General features: G+C 47.1%; 2 protein-coding genes across 3 annotated transcripts; one reads left to right on the top strand and one right to left on the bottom strand.

Annotated features, from left to right (window-relative positions):
- Positions 1 to 1059: 1059 nt before the first annotated feature.
- On the bottom strand, positions 1060 to 10612 carry LOC125943568 (uncharacterized). The gene is made up of 5 exons (XM_049662991.1): positions 10499 to 10612; positions 8010 to 8237; positions 4877 to 5128; positions 3474 to 3808; positions 1060 to 1357 (listed from the first exon to the last, which is right to left on the bottom strand). The coding sequence occupies exons 1-5, from the start codon at positions 10610 to 10612 to the stop codon at positions 1060 to 1062; spliced, it is 1227 nt and encodes a 408-aa protein (XP_049518948.1).
- Positions 10613 to 14428: 3816 nt separating this feature from the next.
- On the top strand, positions 14429 to 22169 carry LOC125943676 (uncharacterized). 2 transcript variants are annotated; one of them, XM_049663128.1, is made up of 4 exons: positions 14429 to 14507; positions 16426 to 17144; positions 19377 to 19609; positions 21676 to 22169. In XM_049663128.1, exons 2-4 carry the CDS (start codon positions 16578 to 16580, stop codon positions 22052 to 22054), a joined length of 1179 nt encoding a protein of 392 aa, XP_049519085.1. In that variant the 5' UTR covers positions 14429 to 14507; positions 16426 to 16577; the 3' UTR covers positions 22055 to 22169. The 2 variants fall into 2 exon arrangements, with proteins under 2 accessions (XP_049519085.1, XP_049519086.1); XM_049663129.1 differs by having other exon boundaries at positions 14433 to 14463.
- The last annotated feature ends 335 nt before the right edge of the window (positions 22170 to 22504 follow it).

Genomic DNA, 22504 nt, shown 5'->3' with positions numbered 1-22504 from the left:
TAAATGCGAATAGGTCTGTATTGCTTTTCAGAATCATGCGGCGCGCGCCACGCAAGACACAAGAGCTGATCCATCCCTCCTAGAGAAAGATATCGGGAGTATCTTTGTGGTGTTGTGTGCCGAACCAGCCGCGCAGTTTGCGTGTACATTGCGCGCTACACCGCAGTGTGAAGGCAGCCAATGCAGAACAACACTGAGCTGCATACCACCAGCCTCGATGTGGAAGGCTACAGAGGGACTTCAGAATACTTATTGCCTTAATGGAAAGAAAAAAGGCTCACGCACTCACGCACGCACGCACGCACGCACGCACGCACGCACGCACGCACGTACGCACGCACGCACACACACACACACACACACACACACACACACACACACACACACACACACACGCACACACGCACGCACACACACACACACACACACACACACACGCACGCACGCACCGCACACATGCACACACACAAACACACACACACACACACACACACGCACGCACACATGCACACGCGCACACACATACACACACTTTAATGCCCTACCATGACGTAACAGGTAAAGACGCTTTAGCAATAGGTCACAAAGGAGTCCAATGGGCATACACGGTTTCATGATAAAACTCCAGTAAACAACGAAAAAAAAAGAATAAAGCAGTGCTATATTGACTAAACAGTTGTGTGCTGTAAGTCCTATCTGCTTTGTGCGCACATAATGATAATACATTGGTTCAACGCAGATGCAACACGTACTTGCACATAATTTTCTTCCACAATATCGTTTCTACTTCTCTGCCACGATGAGACCACTATTTCGCTGAGCAAGCCTGCCTGCCTGCCTGCCTGCCAACCTGACCGTATATTGTGCATGCGATTACGATACCATATAGGCACACATATCTCCACACTGCACACAGCTTTTGAGAAATTGTCATGAAACCGAAGTCTGAGGGATATAAACTAATAATTTTTTTTACTATTTCGTAAATGTGAAGAGGAGCGGTGGTCATCGAATGTGGCCTGTTTCCTCTCGGTACCAAGAAAGCTGCTTCGAGAGCTATCAACGCCGCCGCGTGCGCTGATGGCACGCCTCGTCGCACTCTTCCCAGCTGGTGAAACCATTGGGGCCGAGCAAGCAGCGGTGGCGGACGAGAAGGAGCGGCTCCACCTTGTGACACTCGAACGCTCCGCTGTCTTCGCCCTTGGGCACCGCGAAGAACGGTCGCCGAAGCTGCCGGGGCGTGCACGTCTGCGAATCGGGAAACAGGCAGCCCCGCAACCGGCGATGCTCGACGTCGCCGCACTGCGCGCTGCACTCGACGGCGGTGCTGAAGACGGGAGCCGAAGCCACGGGGCACCTGCCACAAGGTTTGTAATATTTTCGTGAAGAAACAGGGGCCTGATTCACAAAGCTTTTCTTTCGTAAGTGTTCTTTGCCATTGGCCGGCCGCCTTAGATAATATTATGTCGTGCGTCCGGATTGGCTGAAATTCTTTCTTATGAACAATTCTAGCGTAAGAATTTTTTGTGAATTCGAGCGCAGAACTACGAAAAAAAAGTCGCGGCAGTGACGTCACGCACCAAACGACAGTACTGAGGTCGCCATGTTTGGCTACTTTGTACCGACGACTTCCTTTCTGTCAGTTCTTCTTTTTGTGGAGGGGGGGGGGTGTTAGCCGTGACAACTTTGGCTCCTCAGTTGCTTCATACCTCTTGACCATGTATGAGGTAACGTAGTAGTGTACCATAGAATTACAGTGAAAGTTATTTCACTTAATTCAGTTAGTAAGCTAATGTGTCCAAGTTTATGCAGCCGATAAAACTACTATTCTTACTCCGTATAGCTCTGTACTACTTTGCTATCGCAATTGATGCTTCGCCTTTCGGGTGAAACTGCGACTTTTTTTCTTTTCGTGCAATACGTTAAACTTCAATAACATTTCATCGGGGAAAGGTGTTTCTCCTGTCTGCATCCAGTAGATTGCAGTGAGGGTTCGTTAATAAGTTTTAGTGACCTTTATATTTGCTGACCAATAAGGAACCCTTTTTGGCTGCTTTAATATAAGCCAGTCCCCCACTGACTCTTTTTTTATGCTCTCCTTATCTATTCATTCCCCTTTCCCCCTCCCCAAGTATAGGGTAGCCAAACGGGCACGTCCTTGGTTAACCTTCCTACCTTTCCCTCTTCATTTCTCTCTCTCTATCTAATATAAGCCAGCTTAGACCGGTGGCCTAAGGTGGCTTATATTCGGCACTGCGTAGAGAACTTCGTAGTTACTTGTTGAATTTAGGATCTTGAAATCTCCGATACCAAGAAGAACGGATTTCAAATTTAGTGCGGTCTTTCTATGTATCTTGTCACTGCGTGTTTTAGCGCTTGTAGCATGTGACGATATTGATAATATCTTACAGACCGAAAGGGACAGTGTTGTTTGCTTTCCTAAGCTTTAGACTTTCAGGCATTCAATAGGAACCAACCGACATGGTCAAGTTACACACGTCACTTCCTCACTCAGTGGCTTCAATAGTTCTGACAAATAGCGTACTTACTGAATTCCTTCAGCATCAGGCATAAAAAACAAAAGTTAAGCTCGGGCTATATTTGGTCTCGAGGTATAGCTACACGCGCTAAAGCACAATGCCAATGACATGGTCGCGCAATGACGCCGGGCGCCGCATAACCAAAAATACGTCGGAAATAAAACCCGCGCTGAAAAAGAAAATTGACACTAGAATTGTTCGCAACGGGACTTTTCAAGCAATCTTGATGCTAGACATATCATTAGGGAAGGCTATACTGTATACCTACCAGACATTGGTAAACAGCCCATACCGAGAAAAAATATTTGTGAATTTGGCCTCAGGGAACGAATTCGCAGAGCTTTTCCTTCGTTCGTAAGTGTTGTTCGCCATTCGCCGTGTGCCTTCGCTAATAATATTGTTACGAAGGTGTGGGTTTATTTACAGGTGATGATAGATGAAAGCACATGAAGGGAGCAGCCGAAGGCGAAAACCAGTCGGTACGATGAACCGCCCTGTTCAAGCGCGTGCTCCACACCACCTCTTTGTCTTCTTCTAACCTCCGCGCGTTGCCGCGACATTTTAACTGCGGGCAGATGAAGCTCGCCGAGCGAGTTAAATGGGTCGCGATAATACTGCTTGCGGCGAGCCACATGAACAACTTGTGTAACGCGCGAGTGCCGATTATTTGCAGTCACTTGGGTGACAACGTATCTTACGTCACTTAGACGAGCGAGAATGACGAAGGGCTCAGAGTAGATGGCGGGAAACTTGCGGTACAATACTTTTTTGCGAACTGGTGTCCACAGCCAAATATAGTCACCGGGCGAAAAGCTCACGGGAATATGCCGGGCATCGTAGAGGTTCGATATCATGATTGGCCTGCCTCTGCCCTTTAGAACACCTTTAGTCTAACAACTCTTTGTGAATCCGGGTCCAAGTTCCACCACTGACCTGCCAGCTGTGAAGGACCAAGGCGCGCATTTGTGGCCATCGTGGAACCACCATGGATCACGGACGTCTGCAGCCGCGCATGCTACGAATCGTGGACGCTCAGAGCACCGAGGCTCGGGTGCCGACTCGCTTTTGACGCAGGCTGCCTCGCAGTCCTGCCGGGAGGCAAACTGGTTCGGGCTCCGGTTGCAGACGTGGGCCTGGTGTACCGTCGCCGACAGGCACAACTTCTCGTCCGGATCGTAGAAGAACTGTGCCGTCGGCGACACGCTGGCATTGCTGCAGAAGGACTTGTGGACGACGGAGCAGGTGAGGTCGTCCTTGGCGCCGTCGGTCTGTGCGAGTGAAACCACGATAAGATTACCGATAGCGGCCGCAATCCAAGAAGACAAGTTGGCATGCGGAGAAATTTCCTGAGCGCACAGTAAGGATTAATACGCTAGCGCCCATAGTAATGAGGTGTGTTCCTTGATGTGCTAGACCCAAACTCACGCGTCGTACAGCTTAGGTGTAAATGACATCTGCGTTGCATGCGAGAATTACCGTTGCGATAAGCAATGAAATACGAATTGAGTGAATAGAAAACAAATACGCTACAGTGAAACTTAAGTTCCCTCAACTTTATCACTGCAAGCAGCATTTGTGAGTCTCCGACTTCTCGATGCGTTTAAAGAACCTCGTGCGATCACAAGGGTCAGATGGCTTTCGATCACACATTCGCGAGAGGAAAAAAAATAATTAGGCAGACATTGTATTTTAACATACGGGCTGTCAACGGCACTGAAGCATCTGTATAGAAACGGCCCAATTCCACAACAATACTTTAAAATTCTAGTCACAACGACGGTCACAAACAATAAACATGTACAAAGTAATAACATTTAGTTACTGTGCTCGCTGACATTGAAATGCTATCATATCATACTAACATACTCGTAGGTACTCCTCGTTATGGGCTCTGGGTGAATTTCTCGGATATTTGCTTCACGAACCTGTGAATCTTGCACATAAACCACGTGCAATGCCAGTAACTGGAACGTATTAGCGAGACTACTGTACAGTACGATTCTTGAACTTCTCACACAGAGCGTACATAGCTTGCGATTCTTTATAGAACTTATGCTTTCCTATGCCCACTGTTCGATGCGCTCTGAAAGTTGAAGAGTTAAGTGCGAGATCTCTACGTGGCCTATACAAACCGTTTTGATCACGCTCGCACTTGATTTTCATTTTATGTATGTGTTCGTATTTATTTGCTAAAGAGATGGGCAGGAGTTTTTTTCATGACATTCATAAATATCTGTCCGCATTTGCATGGTTGTTCATTGAAGATTTCTTCTGTGGGCAATTAAAGCGATTTTTTTTCTTCTTTTTTATACTTTTTTCGGTGATGGAATACGTACAGGCAAGGCCGGAAAATCGTTGACGGAGGCGAGTGGTCTCCATTTGTCCTGCTTGACTGGAGGCGCCGTGTTCACGAGTGGTGACAGATTCCGTGCGGTAACTCGTGCTGCAGTTATTCTCCGCGTCACCGTCGGCGGCGCTTTCTGCCTCAAACTGACTGTGCTCATGTCATGCGCTTTGGTATTCTTCAGTGTTGGAGGAGTGCTATGTGCCTCCGAAGATGTGTGGGACTCTGTCACCTCCACGGATCCCTGGAAGTGAAGGAAGGAAGGAAGGAAGGAAAGAAAGAGTGGAGAAGGAAAGGCAGGGAGGTTAACCAGTTCAGCACAACCGGTTTGCTACCCCTGGAAGTGAAGTGAGTGTAATACTTGCCGGCAGTGAACTATGTCTATGGCACTCCAAGACCTGGGGACGTATTCTGCGACGATCCGCTTCGGCGATATTATCGCCTTGGTCACGCCTTGGCCATCAGGTACGTGCTGATTGGCTGGTTGAGAAACATCAGATGACATAGAGCTAAACCAGCCAATCAGCTGATCCGATTTTGCTCAACCAGCCATTCAGCGCGTGCCTGATGGCTAAGGCGCGGCCAAGTCTGTAGCATCACCGAAGTGGATCGCCGCAGAATACGTCTCCTGACCACGTCACCTGATATCAATATAATGTAGGAGAGGTGTCGGAGCGCAGGAGCGTAGCTATGTGGGAGCGTAGCTATGCGAAAGATATCGTAGGATATTACTTGGATATTACTATCACTTGTAGGAGCGTAGCTACGTGAATGATATCGGCTCATGCTAAAATAAATGTCACTCAGGCCAGTGCTTCAATATGGGTGAGCGTCTGGCCATGCGACTTGTTCACAGCATGTAATGCGCTGCATGAATTTATATAGCTGGATGCGCCATCGTCTGCGAAATCTCCAGCGCGGCTCGTTGCTCACATTACAGATCTCGGAGGTGTATGAGTGTACTTGAATCAAGCTGCATGCGCTTGCTGACGTCACTATGATACAGAAAAGCAAATACAACAAGCCTTGCTGCCTGCGCCCAGATTTCGGTGTTGGCTTTTAGAAACCAACGAATCTTGAATAAACCAGGATAAACGCGAGAAGAAAAGGCTATTAGCTGCCTAACATGCAGAATAGTCTGGATTTGCGCAAACTAAACTATTATTTTCTATAGTGAATTATTGCCGGACTATAAATACAAAATCTGTAGCGTGAGGTTAACTATACCTCGCATGAACGTCTGTAATTTTTCCAAGTTCTAGCGAACGAATTACGCTTCACATATGATATAAACATAGTACGGTGCGCCCGTTTCTCTATATAGTGTGAAAAGTACCAGAGACGTTGCATTTAACTCATAATTATTATTTCGTAGGTTTGACAATTCCCAGAGACTTTTCCATGGCATTTCCAGCGTGACAGACGATGATAAGTGCTTGGGGTACAAAAGATAATCCCGTGTTCTTTCTTGTTGCAGCTCTTGACCTCGTTTATCACACTATCACAATCATGAAGAGTGGCATCTTAGAGCTGACTATCGTCGCATCGAAAAGAAACATAAATAATTAAAACCTAGGTAATTTTGCAGCAATTTAAGGATCTTCTGGAAAAGTGGGGATTTTTGATGTTACAATCCAGGTATATCTTTCGGCAGGGAACGTTGGCGGCACTTCGTGCAGAGTGCGTGACATGGCAATTTGCAAATCCCACGCGTGTGCCTAAAGAGTGGTCGCTGTCATTGTTTATTGATTAGGCTGCTGTTCAGGGGGGGGGGGGGGGGTTATTCTGTAAGAGTCCACCTAGTGGACTGTCCATTTAGGCTGTCGCTGATTGGCTCCAGCTGCACGAGCGAGAAGAAGACTGGCTGGCTCCTTCTCGCTCGTGCAGCGGGAGCCAATCGGCGACAGCATAAATGGACACTCCACTAGGTGGACTCTTACACAATACCTTACCTCACCTGGTCTGTAGTGTCATTTATTTCCGGGTGCCTTCTTAAAAACTTCTCTGCCTTGTTCAATCCACACACCTCTTATCTAAAATCTTTATTTGGGCGTAAGCGCTTGCCCTGCCTTTTTTTTCCGTCAATCCTTGTATCTTTTGTTTTCCTCCGTGAACCCGCAACAATTCGACCACTTCTTTTTATTCTACATTACCATACTCGAATAATTTTCACAAGACCTGATATACACATTCACAAATCGTTTTAAGTTCTTCGCACAGTGTGCAGATTATCCTTCTAGGTACTTATCGTTTCTACCCTTTCACCATGTCCCGGTATAGGGTAGCCAACCGGACGTTTATTCAGAATAACCGATTATGCCATTAATGTCATATTCCTGTCTCTTTAGAATTGCCTGCAGGGGCACCGCCCTATAAGGTAAAGTTATTACATTCTGACGTTATTCCAATTTCCTGGCATCAAATTTACGTAACCGCTGACGCAAGCATTGGCGGCGACCTGCAAGGTTGTTTCAACATCCCAATCAAACGCTGTCCTCGTTTATAGGAGGTGAATTTTGCTTGGTTTCAAAGGGAATAGCATTGGCCTGCACTACAGGTTTTTCGTATCTAATTGGCTGACGATAGGTGTGGCGCGCCGAAGAGCAGAGGATTTTGTGGGGGTGAGCTGGCACAGGGTAAGTAGATAACCGGGTGAGAAATGCGTTGGCGGCGTCTCAGATTGGTCCATTTCCCCTTGCTTAACTTGCGGTGGCTTGTCAACGATTGCGGCGGCGTGCAGCGGGGTTATAAAAATGACGCCAACATGGAGGCTCAGTAAAGAAGATTTGGTAGAGCAATGTCATATAAGTGCTGAAAAGACTCGGTAATCTTATACTGCGACGCAAGATTTTTAATATAGGACAAGAAATCAATTCTCGAAAAAAGAATTTCCTTTGTACGGCCCAATTATAGATAATCTGTGCGTACACGCCATTCTAAGACGGAGAGTTTTCGCGGTTTTCGTGACGTCTCCTGACAGACAGACGAAGTGGGCGTGGCTCCAAAAATGTTTGACCAATCACGGAGGGGGCAAACAAAGTAAATGGAATAGAAACAGATTGGAATATAGCTTTACGTTATAGCGCCTCGGGATGCGCTACGCACGTATCAACGGAAAGACTTACGTCGCGCGCTTGTGTCACCTTGTGAGGCACCGGAGTATCTGTGTCGGGTGGGCCCAGCGTAATGTCGAGGCTGCGCGGGTCAGGCCGGTGCAGCTCTCCCTCCATGGGGGGAACGTACTCCTTGCCAGGTGCTAATGTGCGCGCGTACATGTGGATGCACACCACGATCACCGCAGACAGCAGCAGCATCCCCACGCTGGTCAGCATGCGCACGATAATACGCGGGACCTGCGCTCCCGCGGGATTCACGGGTGCTCGTGTGAGGCAGGTGGCAGGTACGTTTTTGAGTGAGCTTGAAGACTACCAATACGTAGATACAACGGGCAAGTGCTGTGCGCTAATGTAGGTGACTTTGTACTGAGAACTGTGTGTCAGTACGGTAAAGAACAACATTAAAATAAAAACTAGTGGTGTCGATATAGCTTGTAATTTTCCTGCCAGCTCTCATGAAGCCACGGCTGTGGCAATAGTCTGGCTGACGGTAGTTAATTAGGGACTAACAAGAAACAAGAAAGCTTATTTTTTTAAAATTCGCTTTAGTCAAAAGCTCAAATTTGTAACATTTGTGGTCTCTTCTTGCACGTACAAGCGAACTCAGATAAGCAAACACTGAGGAAACGACCGCGACGTGGTATAGCTGTAATGGGAGCTACAGTTTCGGTGCGATATGCAACGCGGCTTGTCTAAAATGAACCTGCTGGGTAGGCCAAACCTGACCGAATGGCCCTTGGTACTCCCACTGTCATTTATATAAGCGATTAGGCTTCAGAGAGATCGCTTCCATTTATTTTGTTCCCGTATCCATAGGCACTAATATTATATTCTCGTTCCCGGGGTACTGTGTAGCCGATGTGCGAGTGGCATTATCTTTCTCCATTTGTCGGCCATGGAACTAGATCAAGTATGGGTGGCACCACTTCAACTCCTAGGCAAGCATAACATTTCCAACCTAACCTGTAATTCATTTAACCACACCCCCAAAAGAACAATAATCTGGTTGCGTTGTTCATTGCCAAGATACGGAAAGTGAAGGCCACGTGTGCCACGACACGATGTCACGGGCACATTAAATCTTGCTAAAAATGAACTATAACTTTTTGTTAAGCTTGGTCTGAGCCTTTCTTGCGGTACGCGAACATATTCAGGCCAACCATGGTCAGCCCAATGCTTCCCTGGAGGCAAAAGAGAATTCAAGTAGGTATAATGTGCTTAACTATGCTATATGCTTTTTCCTTTCAGTAAACATTGCGTATAGTGAAAGCATTAAGGTATGTTTGCCATGGGGTTGCCTTGGCGTTTCTTTCACGGTGCCCATGCGGTATTGTATTGAATTCTCGTAGCTGACAAAAAAAAAAAAAGAAACGCGACAAAAAGTTGAATGCAGACCGTGTCCTTGAAAGGAATAGCTTTTCCTTGATTAAACAAGCACAGCAAAAGTTTATGGTATGTCAGCAACATTAACCTATTGCTGTATAAGCAAGCTTTAGCTTATAACCGGAAATAAAAGTTCGCTAGCTCCCCTTCCTCACTCTAAAGTGCAGTGTTTCGCCTGGGATAGACGAGTGTATATCGGAATATCATAGGCTAGTGCATACCATTTATGCTACGGGAGAGTGCACGTGTCTGACTCCTACGTATGAGGCGTTACATACCAACCTTGAAGGATTGCGGGACAAGAACTTTGTGGCTTGTATGGCTTTCATCGCTTTCATGAAAACTCTCCCATTGTTTTGTTGTCAGGGCCTAGTCGGTCCATTTGTTAAAAGATTGTATGCAGGAACAAGGGGGAGGGAAACATTGATGAACTTGGCAGAGATATGTCGCAATAGCTTATTAGGCTCAGGGTTCAGCTAGGTCACAGACCAAAGAGAAGGTGCCTTGACGACTGCTTGGTACGTGAGGTATGTGAAGGGAGGTACGAAGTTGCACGTGTGCTGCAATGGCTGCTCGGAGGCTGATTAGGTGTTGCCTTTCATATTGGACTGCGCTGCACGCCACACAGGAGTATTTTCTAAAGCGGTACAGTGGATGCGCACATTTTTATCGTTCGGAATCGGGGTAAAATGAAACGGAGAGAGCTTTTGGGAGACAATATGGTCCGAAATTGTGGGAAACTACTTCAACGCAGACTTGAAAAACTTCCAACCCGCCGGGGTGGCTCAGTCAGCTAAGGCGTTGCGCTGTTGAGCACGAGGTCGCGGGATCGAATCCCGGCCGCGGCGGCCGCATTTCGATGGAGGCGAAATGCAAAAACACCCGTGTGCTTGCGTTGTAGTGCACGTTAAAGAACCCCAGGTGGTCAGAATTAATCCGGAGCCCTCCACTGCGGCGTGCCTCATAATCAGAACTGGTTTCGGCACGTAAAACCCCAGAAAGAAGAAAGAATGGAAAACTTCCAAATCTCCCAAAGCACTGACTGAAAGCAATTTAAAAGTGTGGTGTGCGCACTGGTCGTGCCGCGTTCCACACACCGTGACTGCTGCACCCACCCGATCCAAGCCCGTGGATGCCCGGAAGTCCTCTTCGCTAAGTGAGAAGCTGTCCCTCCGGTTGGGCCGCCGCTCCTGGGGTGGCTGCCACAGCGCTATTGTGTCACGTTCCATCGTTGGAGTAATGCGATCGCCGGAGGACTAACGATGGCCTTGTCTGCGAGGTACGCTTTCTCACCGTTCAAACCTCGAGGATGACGTCGATTGCGATGTTGATGAGGCTTAAAGAAGGCACGTACCCACAATGGGGGATGGGAGAAGGCGATGAGGATTATTATTATTAATAAGAAGCATGGAGGAAGGAAGCCTCTTATCCTTCATGATAAGAAGCTTTAGGCCCGTGCTCAACTCCGACGGGGCCTATTCAAATACATGTAAAACGCAGGAACGGACGGATGGACGGAAGAAAACTTTATTGATAGAAGCACCTGCGAGGTCGCCGGCTCGAGCTCAGGCCACCCGGGCATTATGTGTGGTGAGGCATAGCCTGCCCGGGCCCGCTGGATTGCCCATAGTTGGTCGTGTAGATCCGAGCTAGTCAGAGCGCTTAGCCATCGCTCCTCGAGAAGGTCCGGTTCTATGTTGTCCTCTCTGTATATTAGTCTGATCTCTGTGCATTTCCATAAGACGTGTGCCATGTCTGCGTGCTCGTGCTTGCAGAGCCTGCAGCTCGCTTCTGGGTATTGTGTCGAATCTACTCTGTTTAAGTGTACTGGGTTTCTGAAAGTTCTAGTTTGCAACCTTTTCCAATTTGTTTCTTGAGATCTGTCTAGTTGTTTGTGCGGTTGTGGGTATGCTTCTCTTTGTTTCTTATAGAGTGTCAGTATGTCGTGGTACGTGACTAGTCTGTCTCTGTCGTCCTGATGTTGCATTTGAGAGAGGAAGTTAAATTCCAGTGACTCTTCAAAGCGGAATTTGGATTTAGGGCCTGAATTTGTGTACAAGAAATTTCAAAAATGCGAACGTTCGAAAGAAATAGAAGCACGAAGTTTACAAATTAATAGCTCTGCATCGAGAACAGCTATCGTGGTTCTGTGAACGGCATCCATTAGAGCATTCAAAGCAGACAAATTCGATATGTCAATTTATACCTTGCGTGAATTCGTTAAGTTGTGTTCAAGGGTTCTGCAAAAGCTGTATTTCCATATTACTAAATTTTTGTACGTTCATGTATAATATATCAATTTAATTCGCTTTAGATGTACTATTAGATGCATGTCACAGAATGTTTATATCATTTCTCATTGCTGAGTTGTAAACGTGATAGTTTATGAAAATTTGCGATTTTTGCCAATTTTTAATAAAATGTTGGCAACCTAAATTAATATTTCAAAACCAACAATCACTAGACTTTAAGGCTTTCTTTTAAATGCAACAAATCTCGTCAAGTTTGCAGTGGTTGCCGAGAAAAACAAATTCTCCTTTTACATGTATTTAGATAGGGAAACTCGAGCTGAAGCTTCCTCTATCAGCCTTATGTCTGATGGTGAGGTCACCGCTTCAAGGCCGCTTCAAAACCGCGTCGTCTTCACGAAATGGTCCTCTTAGGATAAGAGGCGATAATGTGCACAAAACTTCGATTAAGGGTGGACGAATGATTAAGCAAGTGAATTGAAGTGATAATGGGTATACAGAGAGGTGAATGAGGTGAATTAATGGTGAATTGATGGTGAAATAAAGGGGTTGAGTTGGGTGACAGGAGTCAAACGAAAGGTAATGATGAGATAGAGTGAGCTAAGATAATGAAGAGTAAATGAGAGTGAATTAAGAGTGAATGAAAGTGAATCCATTGGTGATAGGGTGAATCAAGAGTGATGAAAATCGAAAATTTGGATAATAGAGCAAACCAAGTCTCATAGAAGTAAAATGAAGATGATAAAGTGGATGAAGGTGAGCCAACAAGTGATAGGGTAAATAAAGAGTGAATAAAGTATTAATTAAGAGTGAATCAAGTGGTTATGGAGATATAAGTGACTTGCAAAAAAACATATGTGAGACTTGAGGGTCCAAGTGAGAGTGACTCAGCAAAAAAAGTGCTGCGTCACGGTTGGTTCGAGTTTGGTGACTCATAGGAAGGGTGACTTGCAATAAAACAGGATGACTTTCAAAAATTACTAAATTTTGGTTTCAGAGTGATGACTCAGCAAAAAATGTGGTCGTCGTGTCATTGAGTTAGCGGCGCTCGGGCTTTGGCCTTCAAGTCGTCTTAGTTGTAGCATAATGGAACCCTAGTAATTTTTTTTTTGAGTAAGCGAAGTGTTCTTCGCCCTTTATGGGCAGTTTCCTCACTCCGGGACACCATGGGCCCTGACAAATCAATATACAGGACAATCGAAAACTGCAAAAGGTAAGGTTGAAAAAAAAAACGAGAATAGTAAGCAGTTCGCTAAAATTAATTATCATTTTTTAAAATAATGCGATGTTTAATCTCTCATTTATGAATGACCTTCAAATGGCCTCTTTCAAAATTTCGATTTTACAGCGACTGCTCACTCGAGTATTACAGAGATAGAGATACAAAACTCACGCTCAGTTATGGCCTTTATGTTCTTCGGTCATCTTGAAAAGTAAATTAAATGTTTGAATAAATTTTCGGATATTGTGTGTCATAGTGACGACCTGATAGTGACGTCGGATTAATGTTGACCATTAGGGGTTCTTTGACGCCCACGTAATTATAAGTGCTTCTAGGGCTGTTACATTCCACCCCCATCGAAATACGGCCTCCGCGACCGGTGTCGGACCCGCACCTCGAGCTTAGCAGCGCAACGCCCCAGACACTAAGCTACCGCTGCGAGTTACAGATGAAAGTAAAGAGTGGGTAAAATCCATATATGCTACTGCATTCATCTCACTGAGGTGCAGTATGACGCGTCCGCCAAATTTCTCTTTAATCACACCTTGTTTGTACTTGGTGTAATTTATTATTATTGATTTTTGTCGTTTCAGTCAGACTTCACTCACACTTGTATTATTAAGTCCCGTTTCATCAAACTTCCACCAATGTGTTTCCATTATTTACTTTTTATTTGTCTTAGGAGAGGCATCGTCTATAGCTTCCTGTAGTTGCTGCAAAGCCACAACGTGTTCACAATCATATTCATGCCGACGATTATCTAAAGCAACTTGACATTCTGTGTCACTTTTCGCGGCCTCTTGTCAAAGCTCCGCTTGTATATCGTGCATGAACCACACTGCATTTTGCCGTATACTGCGGCACCTCCCCTGCTCGGCAGAGCATTTCTTGAACGCAGCCTTTGCATTCTCATCGCATCTGAGAGCCATCTATTTCTTGTTCCCCAATGAAATGGCGCAACCCACTCTGGGGGATCGGCCATGTTCGACCACACGTCGTCATTTTTTTTCCTCTTTTCTTGTACAATTGCTACTCTGTAGACGCGTAGCGATACCTGTTAACACGCGCACAGCAACCTTTTACCAGAAAATCCGACCACTGTATATCACCCGAAAACGTATCGGAAGACGCAAGGAATGCTTTCAAATTAAGTAATTAGGAATTAAGGGGAAACAAAGAGGTAATGTGATAAAGGGGATCTCATGGACTTTAAGCACTAGTATAAAGACATCGTGGAGAACATGCTTGAGAGAAATTACAAATCGTTAGTTTGTTTGCCCCTGTATAAGGCTCATACCCACCATGGGCGCAAGAATCGGATGAGCGTTACCCACGTCACTTCGTTTTCTTTTACCTATTACTGCTGTTTATGGCGTCTTTTTGTCAACGCGTAATTAATTTGCGCAAGTCTTTCGATAACAGTAAATTCCTGGTTGCTATCTTTTAACTGCGCTTGGGTAAACCAACTGGAACATACGCGCAAATATTTTTTTTCTCCGTCATTTATTGTGTATGTGCATTCACTGTACCTTCATTCGCAAGTAGCTATCATCATTGTTATTACTTTTCTCCGAACAAGACGCTGCGTTCTCATCGAACATCCTCTCAGGTGAGGAACAGTATCGTTGACCAAAGCCGGTTCTATGGGACCAGGTATGCAACAGAACCATCGCAGCTCTTGAGGATTGACCTTGACTTTTCTTTTTGCAAATTTCTCGGGTCTTTTGGCACGAAAAGAGATTTGCGATTGCATCAGTAGAAACTATGCCAATGCAGACCCAATATTGATGCTTCATAAACGGCACAGTATGACCCTTTTATGCCGTGCTGGTTAGCCGATCAATATTTTATGGCCCAATAACAGCGTATAAGCATTTTCTTTCCCTCTCTATGAAAAGATCGTAAACATCAGAATAGTGGCCAGTTGGTATGTATTGTAAACATGCTGTCATGCTTTTGGTATCTGATCCCCACACTGATTATTTGAACCGCTATAGCACTTAATTTGAATTTGAATTGAATTCGGGGGTTTTACGTGCCGAAACCGCAATTTGATTACGAGACACGCTGTACTGAGGGACTCCGGTGTAATTTTGGCCACCAGGGGATCTTTAACGTACCCCCAATGCACGGGACACGGGCGTTTTTGCATTTCACGCTCATGGAAATGCGGCCGCCGGGGCCGAGATTTGATCCCGCGACCTCGTGCTTAGCAGCGCAACTCCATAGCCGCTACGCCACCGTGGCGGGTCTTTTACAGTTAAGTTCCGGTTGCAACGACATGCGCTGAATCATCCGAATGCAGCGCATTGAAGCTGTATCCCATACAGCATACGAGTAAAGGGCTCGCGATTGATTGGTTGATTGATTTGGTTTGAACGTTTAAATGTAAGGCGTGGGCTATGCAACGAGCTCTAGTGGACAGCTTTGGATTAATTTTGAACGCCTGTGAGCGCTCTCTAACATGCATCCCGTGTGTCGTACAGTAAGCGTTATTGCATTCCACCTCTATGGGAATTGAAATCCCCACTTCGTGCTCAACAGCGGAATGTCGTTGCGACTGAGCCATTGCGATGAATCATGAAGTTTTTACGGTCAGGTATTCTGTCCCACAGGGGTGACTAGTTAGGAGCTTCCACTACGGGGTGAAACACATTCGCGATCGTTTTGCGAACGGAGCATTGTTCGATTTCTTAAGGATTACGCGCTCATCGAAGCCGAAGTAGATCTATCTGGCCAGCTTCCAAATGAGTTTACGTAGCAGATCTGGCATGAAGGGAATAGATCTAAAATCTTAAGGCAGTTGCGTTATTAGGCAGAAAGAAAGCGCAGCATGGGTATACCGCTGGTATCGTGCCTTGGTTTCTTGACTAGCGGTGGCGCTCATGTGATACTGCATGGTGTAAACAACGACGAAGGCTAAGCCATACATATTTAGAACGACAGACAGCTGAGGGAGTTGCTACGAATTCATGGTTTGAATTGTTAGGCATAAAGACACGAACACCAAAGGAAAAAAAAATAATAGGCTGCACAAATGCTTATTATGAATACAAAGGTCGCACTGTATCAGAAAAGAACACAAAACCAACCTACATGTGTGCACTGCTGTGAATCCCATGTCGAGCTGTCACTCATAGACAAGTGGAACTAGATAAATTGCTCCTTCTATAAATGCAAATTCCTTTTCGGGCCATTTCCGAGTTTCTTCGAGCCTTCTTTTAGCAATAAGTGGCACTGAGTGCTCAAAAGCTGCTAGAGCGATTATAATTCTCTTATACCTTCCTTTGTTCAGTGAAAACTGGTACCACAATGTGTTCTCAAGTCTTTATCGCCCCAATCCACGCTGATATTTTATCGTGATCGATGAGTTTTCATGCTCAGGAAGCTGCCCAGTGGGATACGAAGGACACCATATCGATGGCTCTGGATTAATTTTCATCACCAGCGGCTTTTTAACATGCCCTTAATGTTAAGCATATACTATGAACGTTTTTGCATTTCGCTGCTTGCACCGGAATGCGGCCACAGCTACCACCGCTAATCACTGCCGTGATTTTTTGACCAGCAGCGCAACTTGATTCAAAACTGAAAATCGGATATCGGCGTGCCCACCCAGGAGAAGCTTGGCCTCCGCGACAGCGGTGACGGTGGTCGATCGCAGTTGTTTCCGGCCAGAAGCGATAGAAGCCTGTCTCGTCATCGCCGTTACACGAGGCCACCATGATGGAAGAAGTGGAGCAAGACTGGCGTCAGCACTACGACGCCTGCTACGAAAGGCCGCCCGCAGCCGCCGCCGTGACGGCCATGGCACCCGTTAACATCAGTCAGACGCAGACATCCACGGGAGCTATCAACCAAGGTCCGGCGATGATGGGCTGTAGCTCCGCATCTAAGTTGTTTCCCTCCAAGCAAAACAGGAGCTACGGTAGTATCCTTGGCAGTAAGACGAGCACGATTATTCTGCGTTCTCTGGTCCTGTTCATCATCGGTGTGCTCTGCCTGACCCTGATGGCTTTCGTCGTAGTGAACTTGAGTGGCTCCGAACAAAGCCGTTCATCGCGTAATAGGAAACCCGATGCGGCTAAGGAGGTTTCGCTAGAACTCGATGCGCCCAGACTGCCGCAGGCCGCCGCCACTCCTCGGCCCGCGGCGGCGCCTGTGGCAAGGTCTCAAGCCAAGACCCGGAACCATCGCACCCACTCGAAGCAAGCCAAAACGTCGTCGGGAAAGAAGGACAGCCTGTTGACGGAAGACAAGGATGGTGCTGGTGGTTCGGAAGACACACAGGTGGGTGCACGCTCACTAGGTGAGAAACACCATTACCCAGTCATTTAAATCTGGTTTGATGTGCGAACAAAATGCCCCGATCATTATTGAAAACGGTTTCACATGCTAAAATCTGTCTCTCTCTCTCTCTCTCTCTGTAAAAGATGCCTTATTTGGGATTCAACATTTGTAATATGTTCACATATCCTAATGTTTTCTTCCGTTCAGTGCCACTTGAGGTACGAATACTTAAAACGTGGTCGAGGATTTCAAGTTTTCGAAACTTTCGCGCGCAGTAGACGCACTTAACAGACTAGCTTGCAATCCCACAATCTGCATGTCTCCCCCCCTCTCTCTTTTTTTCGTTTTTGATGCGAAAGCATCAAATGGCCTAATAGCGAAAAAGCCGGCGTCTGTAGCAGCTAAACGGCACCTAAATTCCCATTGGTTGTGACACCACGTCACGAGCGCGCCTCGACGAAGCAGAGTGGGCGAAATGGTGTTGCGTGAGGGGAGAGGGAATCGCCGCGACGCCACGTCACCAGCGCGCCTCGACGTAGCAGATCAACACCACATAGAGCAGATACGCCGACTCGTCGCGACACCGCGGGGCGGGGCGGGTAGTCGTCGGCGTGACGCGCGCGTGCGGGTGCCGCTGTCTCGCTCGCGGAAGCCGGCGCGAGGTCCACTGGGCTTAGCTGCTGCGCGCGCCTGCCGGCCTTGGTGGCCGGTGCTGCTTCCTCGGTCTCTCGTCGCGCAGGACGTCGGGGGCATGCTGCGTTGGCACCGCAGGCTGCAGCTTACTGGTTCAGGCAGCACGTACCGCTAGGGACTCGCAGTGCAACACTCGAAGGAGCGCTCAGTGGAGTTCGATTGGACATTAATGCTTTCGCATTCACAACTCATAACAAGTACTTAGGTGAACTCGGCTTTTTTGTACTGTCTCAATAAATATTCTGGTAAAGCATTGAGCTCCCCACCTGGAGCTTTGTCCGCCCAACCACAATCAGTCCGCCTGGCCATATGTCATACTCCTTCCTCTGCTCATCGAGGTGTACGTGACGATTCCGTGACTTCGAACAGTCCACCCGCTATTCTGGGTTGATGTGGGAAATGTTCTAAATTGTTACGTTAGCTCAAACGCACTCAGAGGCATGGGATGCATAGAGTTCTTCAATTACGCAGGACAGTGAAGTTAGTGAGCTATTGATTATACGCCCTCTTTGATACCAAGAGCGCCGTGTTCCCTACCCTTGTCTAGGAAAAACCCGGGGATCTTACGGAAAATGTTTCGTAACATAGCCGCTTTGGAAAATCGATTTTGCTGGAAGGCGCGTCACTTGCATGGCGGTTTAAGAGCAGTGTCAGCCACGTGAGGTATTTGCTCAAGGTGCTCGGACTTGCTTGGCCCTATCCGATACATCGCCCCCTGCAGACGACTCCCCAGCAATTACTTTGTTTCGGAGACCTGCTACCAGCCCAACGGAGCATCTCGGTCCACTTGTACCGTGTAACACCGTCCCCGATATTCCTTCCTCCTAAGCAGCATTATTTAAATCGCTGCTTTATGCGGAACGTCCAGGCAAATCCTTCCGTACTTTGCTGACCCTGGCCGCTGGGTGATGCAGCTGCTGTCTTGCTGAATAGCCCGCGCGCAGGACAGCACGCACATAACGTATTCGATCGATTGTACATGTATGTAGCCCCATCTGTACCACATATGTACTATTCCTATAAACGTACTCTGTCGCGGCTCTCTTCTCCGCGGAATTACACAATGAAACAGCATAATTTACGCAAATATCCTCAGTGCAACTATATATGTCATCAAGCCCATCATTTCTTTAATAAAGCGAAGCTTTCTATGCCTCTCTATAGCAGGGTTGTGGCAAATATTCTCGCCATACTTAAAGGCTTTTTGTCGAGTAAGTTGAGCGGGTGCTGAAAGTAGCGCAATGGAAAACTGCGGAAAAGGCGTAAAGAAATGTGTGCCGATCTCGGAGGCAGTGTAATCCGCGGTCGCTTGTATCACGTGGGTCACGTGGTGAGGGTTTGCGGGTCTTTCTGATTTGTCGAGCAGGCCCGTAATCTGTATGCTGCAAAACGCGTTGTATAGAAGGTGAACGGCCTTGTGGAATTTTAATTTACCGCTTCACGAAAGATTCACTTCACACAGATTCCAAAATGTGCGTTGGGTCTGCATTTTTTTTTCTTTGCCGGTTGCATCACACTAAGAATTTCTTGTCTGTCCAGAAAAACTCCCCCTGTGGAGAGCCTCAACAGACGTACTGCCCCGAGATCAAGCTGTCCTACTTCTACCGCTACGAGCGCGACTTCTGCGACTCCACCTATCGGGAGCAGGTGTTTGTGTGCAACCACAGCCCGAACCGCTTCAGCTCGCGAAAAGGCTGCACGAACGCCTGTATCAAGAACGCCAAGCCCTTCGCTAGGTGCAAACAGCAACCCATCTTCACCAAATGCAACAGGTTTGAATACTCCCATTATCTACTACTGTCTGTTCCTTATACGTAGGAGAATAGAAGTTGCCAAATAGCATCAACGAAGATACAAATGGCCCTACTTATTACGACAGACTGACCCCCCCCCCCCCCCAAAAAAAACTCGCCTAAGAAAAAAAATTAGAAAAAGAAATGGTCGCAAAAAAGAAAGAAAGCTTTCTGAAGAGAAACCTGCTAATTCAACTATCTTCGTACTCAAGGCAATTAACAGATCGGTTGTAAGAATTAACTACAAATGCGAATTCAGGCATATCGGAAGCGCCTCGAAAGTTGACAGACATGAGTCAAAGGCAGTCGCAGTACTGTAGAAGACGCGACAAAGTCCGCTTTATTCATACTGGAAACATTCTCGAGGACCACGGCATTGTTGGCGCGGCCAGGCCAGCTTGGCCTGGGCGCTATTAACGGCCGTAAAAGGAGTTTTAGTCATATTAGCGTTCTTTATGTGTATCACTGTCATGTGTGTTATGTGATATCGTAATTTAATTGTGATAACAATTATAGGGACACTCGAGGAGGGTTCACGCAGTCGCCATTGGCACGGTCGTTAGCGTAGGCGTTGTTGCCCCTCGACGGCGCATGCGCGGTACGCGCGCAGAGGTTTAGAGGGTTTACAAAGACGTGGAGTGCATTTGGCTGCAAAAACGACGGAGCGCGGTGGACGCATCGTCAACGCTACTCACCGTCACCGCCAATCGCTTCGGCGGTGGCGCCAGGGCTGCGTATAGCACCTTCCGCTGCTGGAATATGAGCGCAGTGCCGCACGCCACTATACCTAGCGAACTAGCGTTCCTGGTGATCTCCTGTGTGTATGCACTGGTCTGAGCGGTGGAACGGGCACGTTAACTAAACTAAACTTATCTAATGTTTCAATCGGCGCTGACTAACGCCGCCGGTTTCTCGTCGGTGTCATATCGTGCACCATCGAGGTGCGATGCTCGCACCGCCACTGGCAGCGCTCCCCATCACGTCAGCGTTGTGAGACGCCTGGTAGGTGCCAGGGTGCTGTTTCTGCCCAGCAAGGGTTTGCCTGGCGTGCTGTGTCATGCCAAGATGTCGCACCACCGTATAGTAAGAACACCGTCCGAGGAGTTCAAGGGCAACGGTAAACCTTGCCATCATTGTCAATGTTTTGAACGAATATGCTAAATGTTTTCGTTCGCATTTTGTGGCTTTGAAATTTCATTTGTAATGCCACTGTGGCTGTTTTGACCGTTACATAGTGACATCGTCGAACTTAACTGCTTCTACTCCTCCTTCTGCACAAACTCCGCGCATGATTGCACAAATCTATAAATGTGACTGTACTGCCTGTCCATGCGACAAGTAGTAGCCGACGCCGTACTTGTGCGGCAACATGTTTTTAGCGTTATATTAATAAAGTGTGTCGCACAATAATGCAAAAAGTCATTACGCAGGTAAGTTAGTGCAACAGAAGGCCAAACATTATGAACGTGACTAGCAGAAGCGTTGCCCCCAAATCTTTATTACGAGAGGAGAATCCGTGGATTTGTATACTGTTTTATCAGGTACGCTAGCAATGCAGTCCGCTATGCATGTATTATACGCCTCTTCAGATATTCTACCTCCATGCTATATTACACAAGAGTATAACGCGGAAGCGATTTCTTTTTACAGCGAAGCTGTCTTTGGCTAGGGCTCTATGCATTTTTCGTGTCCGTCAACAGATCTGCGTGTGCAAAAACTCAGCTCCCTAGGTTGATGCAAAATTGATTCATTCTATGCAAAAGCTTATACGTGTCATCACTTTGATATGCATTTTTAGTAGCTCAGTTATCCACAGGCGTCATTTTCAAAATCAGTAGACTCTCAAGTAGATAATAAAGGCTTCTCAAAGGTTTCCCGCTGTCCGACCCGCGTCGACCATGTCTACGCTCCCACCGCCCTCTCTTTGTCGTCGTCCTAAGCACTTGCGTGCCTCGTTTCCTTCCACTCTCCCGGCGTGGCGGCCCCGTCACACGTGTCTATTTTCCTCCGGCTCCTCGAGCGCGCACGCGATATGGTTTTCGCAGGAACGACTTGAAGACCTCGTACTGGTACCGTGAGGGTAAGCGCTGTGTGGAGTGGGCCTACCCGGATGGCTACTGCGCCACCAAGCACAGGGGCGTGGCGCGAAGCCTGCGAGAATGCCGCGACAACTGCCTCGGTCCCGGCACGAACGACTACAGCTGCACGTTGCCTGCCGAGTACACGTGCCCGCCAGAAGAGCTCAAGTTCCCGTACTTCGCGCACACCTTCTCCAACGGCACCGTCGCGTGCCTAGTGGCCGAAGCGGAACGTCTGCGCCAGCACCGCTGCCTGGTGGGCGAAAACAAGTACACCTCGAGGGAAGAGTGCCACAAGGCTTGCTCCAAGGACGCCAAACCCGCAAATAAGAGCAGGAAGCACTAGCCGAACAGGATGCAGCATTTTGTGGACTGCGCTCCGTTGCAGTATTTTGTAAGTTCGAAAAGAAAGAAAAAAAAAAAGTATGTTCGGGGTGTGTAACCGGGTGTGCTGTCGGGAACTGAAAGTGATGACAAATACATACAGTGCTCTTTTTTGCTTTTGTTTTTAAAGTTCTTGTGTTTCTATATGGGAAAGAAATGGTGCAAAGCTTTTTGTTTTCCTTTTTATATCTCCATGTCTAAAAGAGAAGACATTTTATGACATTGTAGTTACTGTGAACAACGCAACTCAATTTGACACAACGCAAGTCACGAAATTAACTGTTTACTTGGCGAACCTGTGCCCAGCAAAACAAGTAATGCTCAGCACAATGATAGCGGCGAGGACACTCGTCGATCGTCGAAAATTTGATCTGCGTGCCAAGAGTGTCAGTTTGTATACATGTTTCGTCGA

The sequence above is a fragment of the Dermacentor silvarum genome, chromosome 2 (genome assembly GCF_013339745.2).
Source record: "Dermacentor silvarum isolate Dsil-2018 chromosome 2, BIME_Dsil_1.4, whole genome shotgun sequence".
Lineage (NCBI taxonomy): Eukaryota > Metazoa > Arthropoda > Arachnida > Ixodida > Ixodidae > Dermacentor > Dermacentor silvarum.
This window is presented reverse-complemented; position numbering and strand designations above follow the sequence as displayed.

What these genes read in the sequence shown, in the direction of transcription:
- LOC125943568 (XM_049662991.1), bottom strand. Translation starts at nt 10,612, where the DNA reads ATGGAACGTGACACAATAGCGCTGTGGCAGCCACCCCAGGAGCGGCGG. An exon ending in CATCCACGGGCTTGGATCGG is followed by an intron (nt 8,238 to 10,498) that starts GTGGGTGCAGCA and finishes GCGGGAGCGCAG; the next exon opens with GTCCCGCGTATTATCGTGCG. An exon ending in TGGTCCTTCACAGCTGGCAG is followed by an intron (nt 1,358 to 3,473) that starts GTCAGTGGTGGA and finishes ACCTTGTGGCAG; the next exon opens with GTGCCCCGTGGCTTCGGCTC.
- LOC125943676 (XM_049663128.1), top strand. Translation starts at nt 16,578, where the DNA reads ATGATGGAAGAAGTGGAGCAAGACTGGCGTCAGCACTACGACGCCTGC. An exon ending in GTGGTTCGGAAGACACACAG is followed by an intron (nt 17,145 to 19,376) that starts GTGGGTGCACGC and finishes TTGTCTGTCCAG; the next exon opens with AAAAACTCCCCCTGTGGAGA. An exon ending in ATCTTCACCAAATGCAACAG is followed by an intron (nt 19,610 to 21,675) that starts GTTTGAATACTC and finishes TGGTTTTCGCAG; the next exon opens with GAACGACTTGAAGACCTCGT.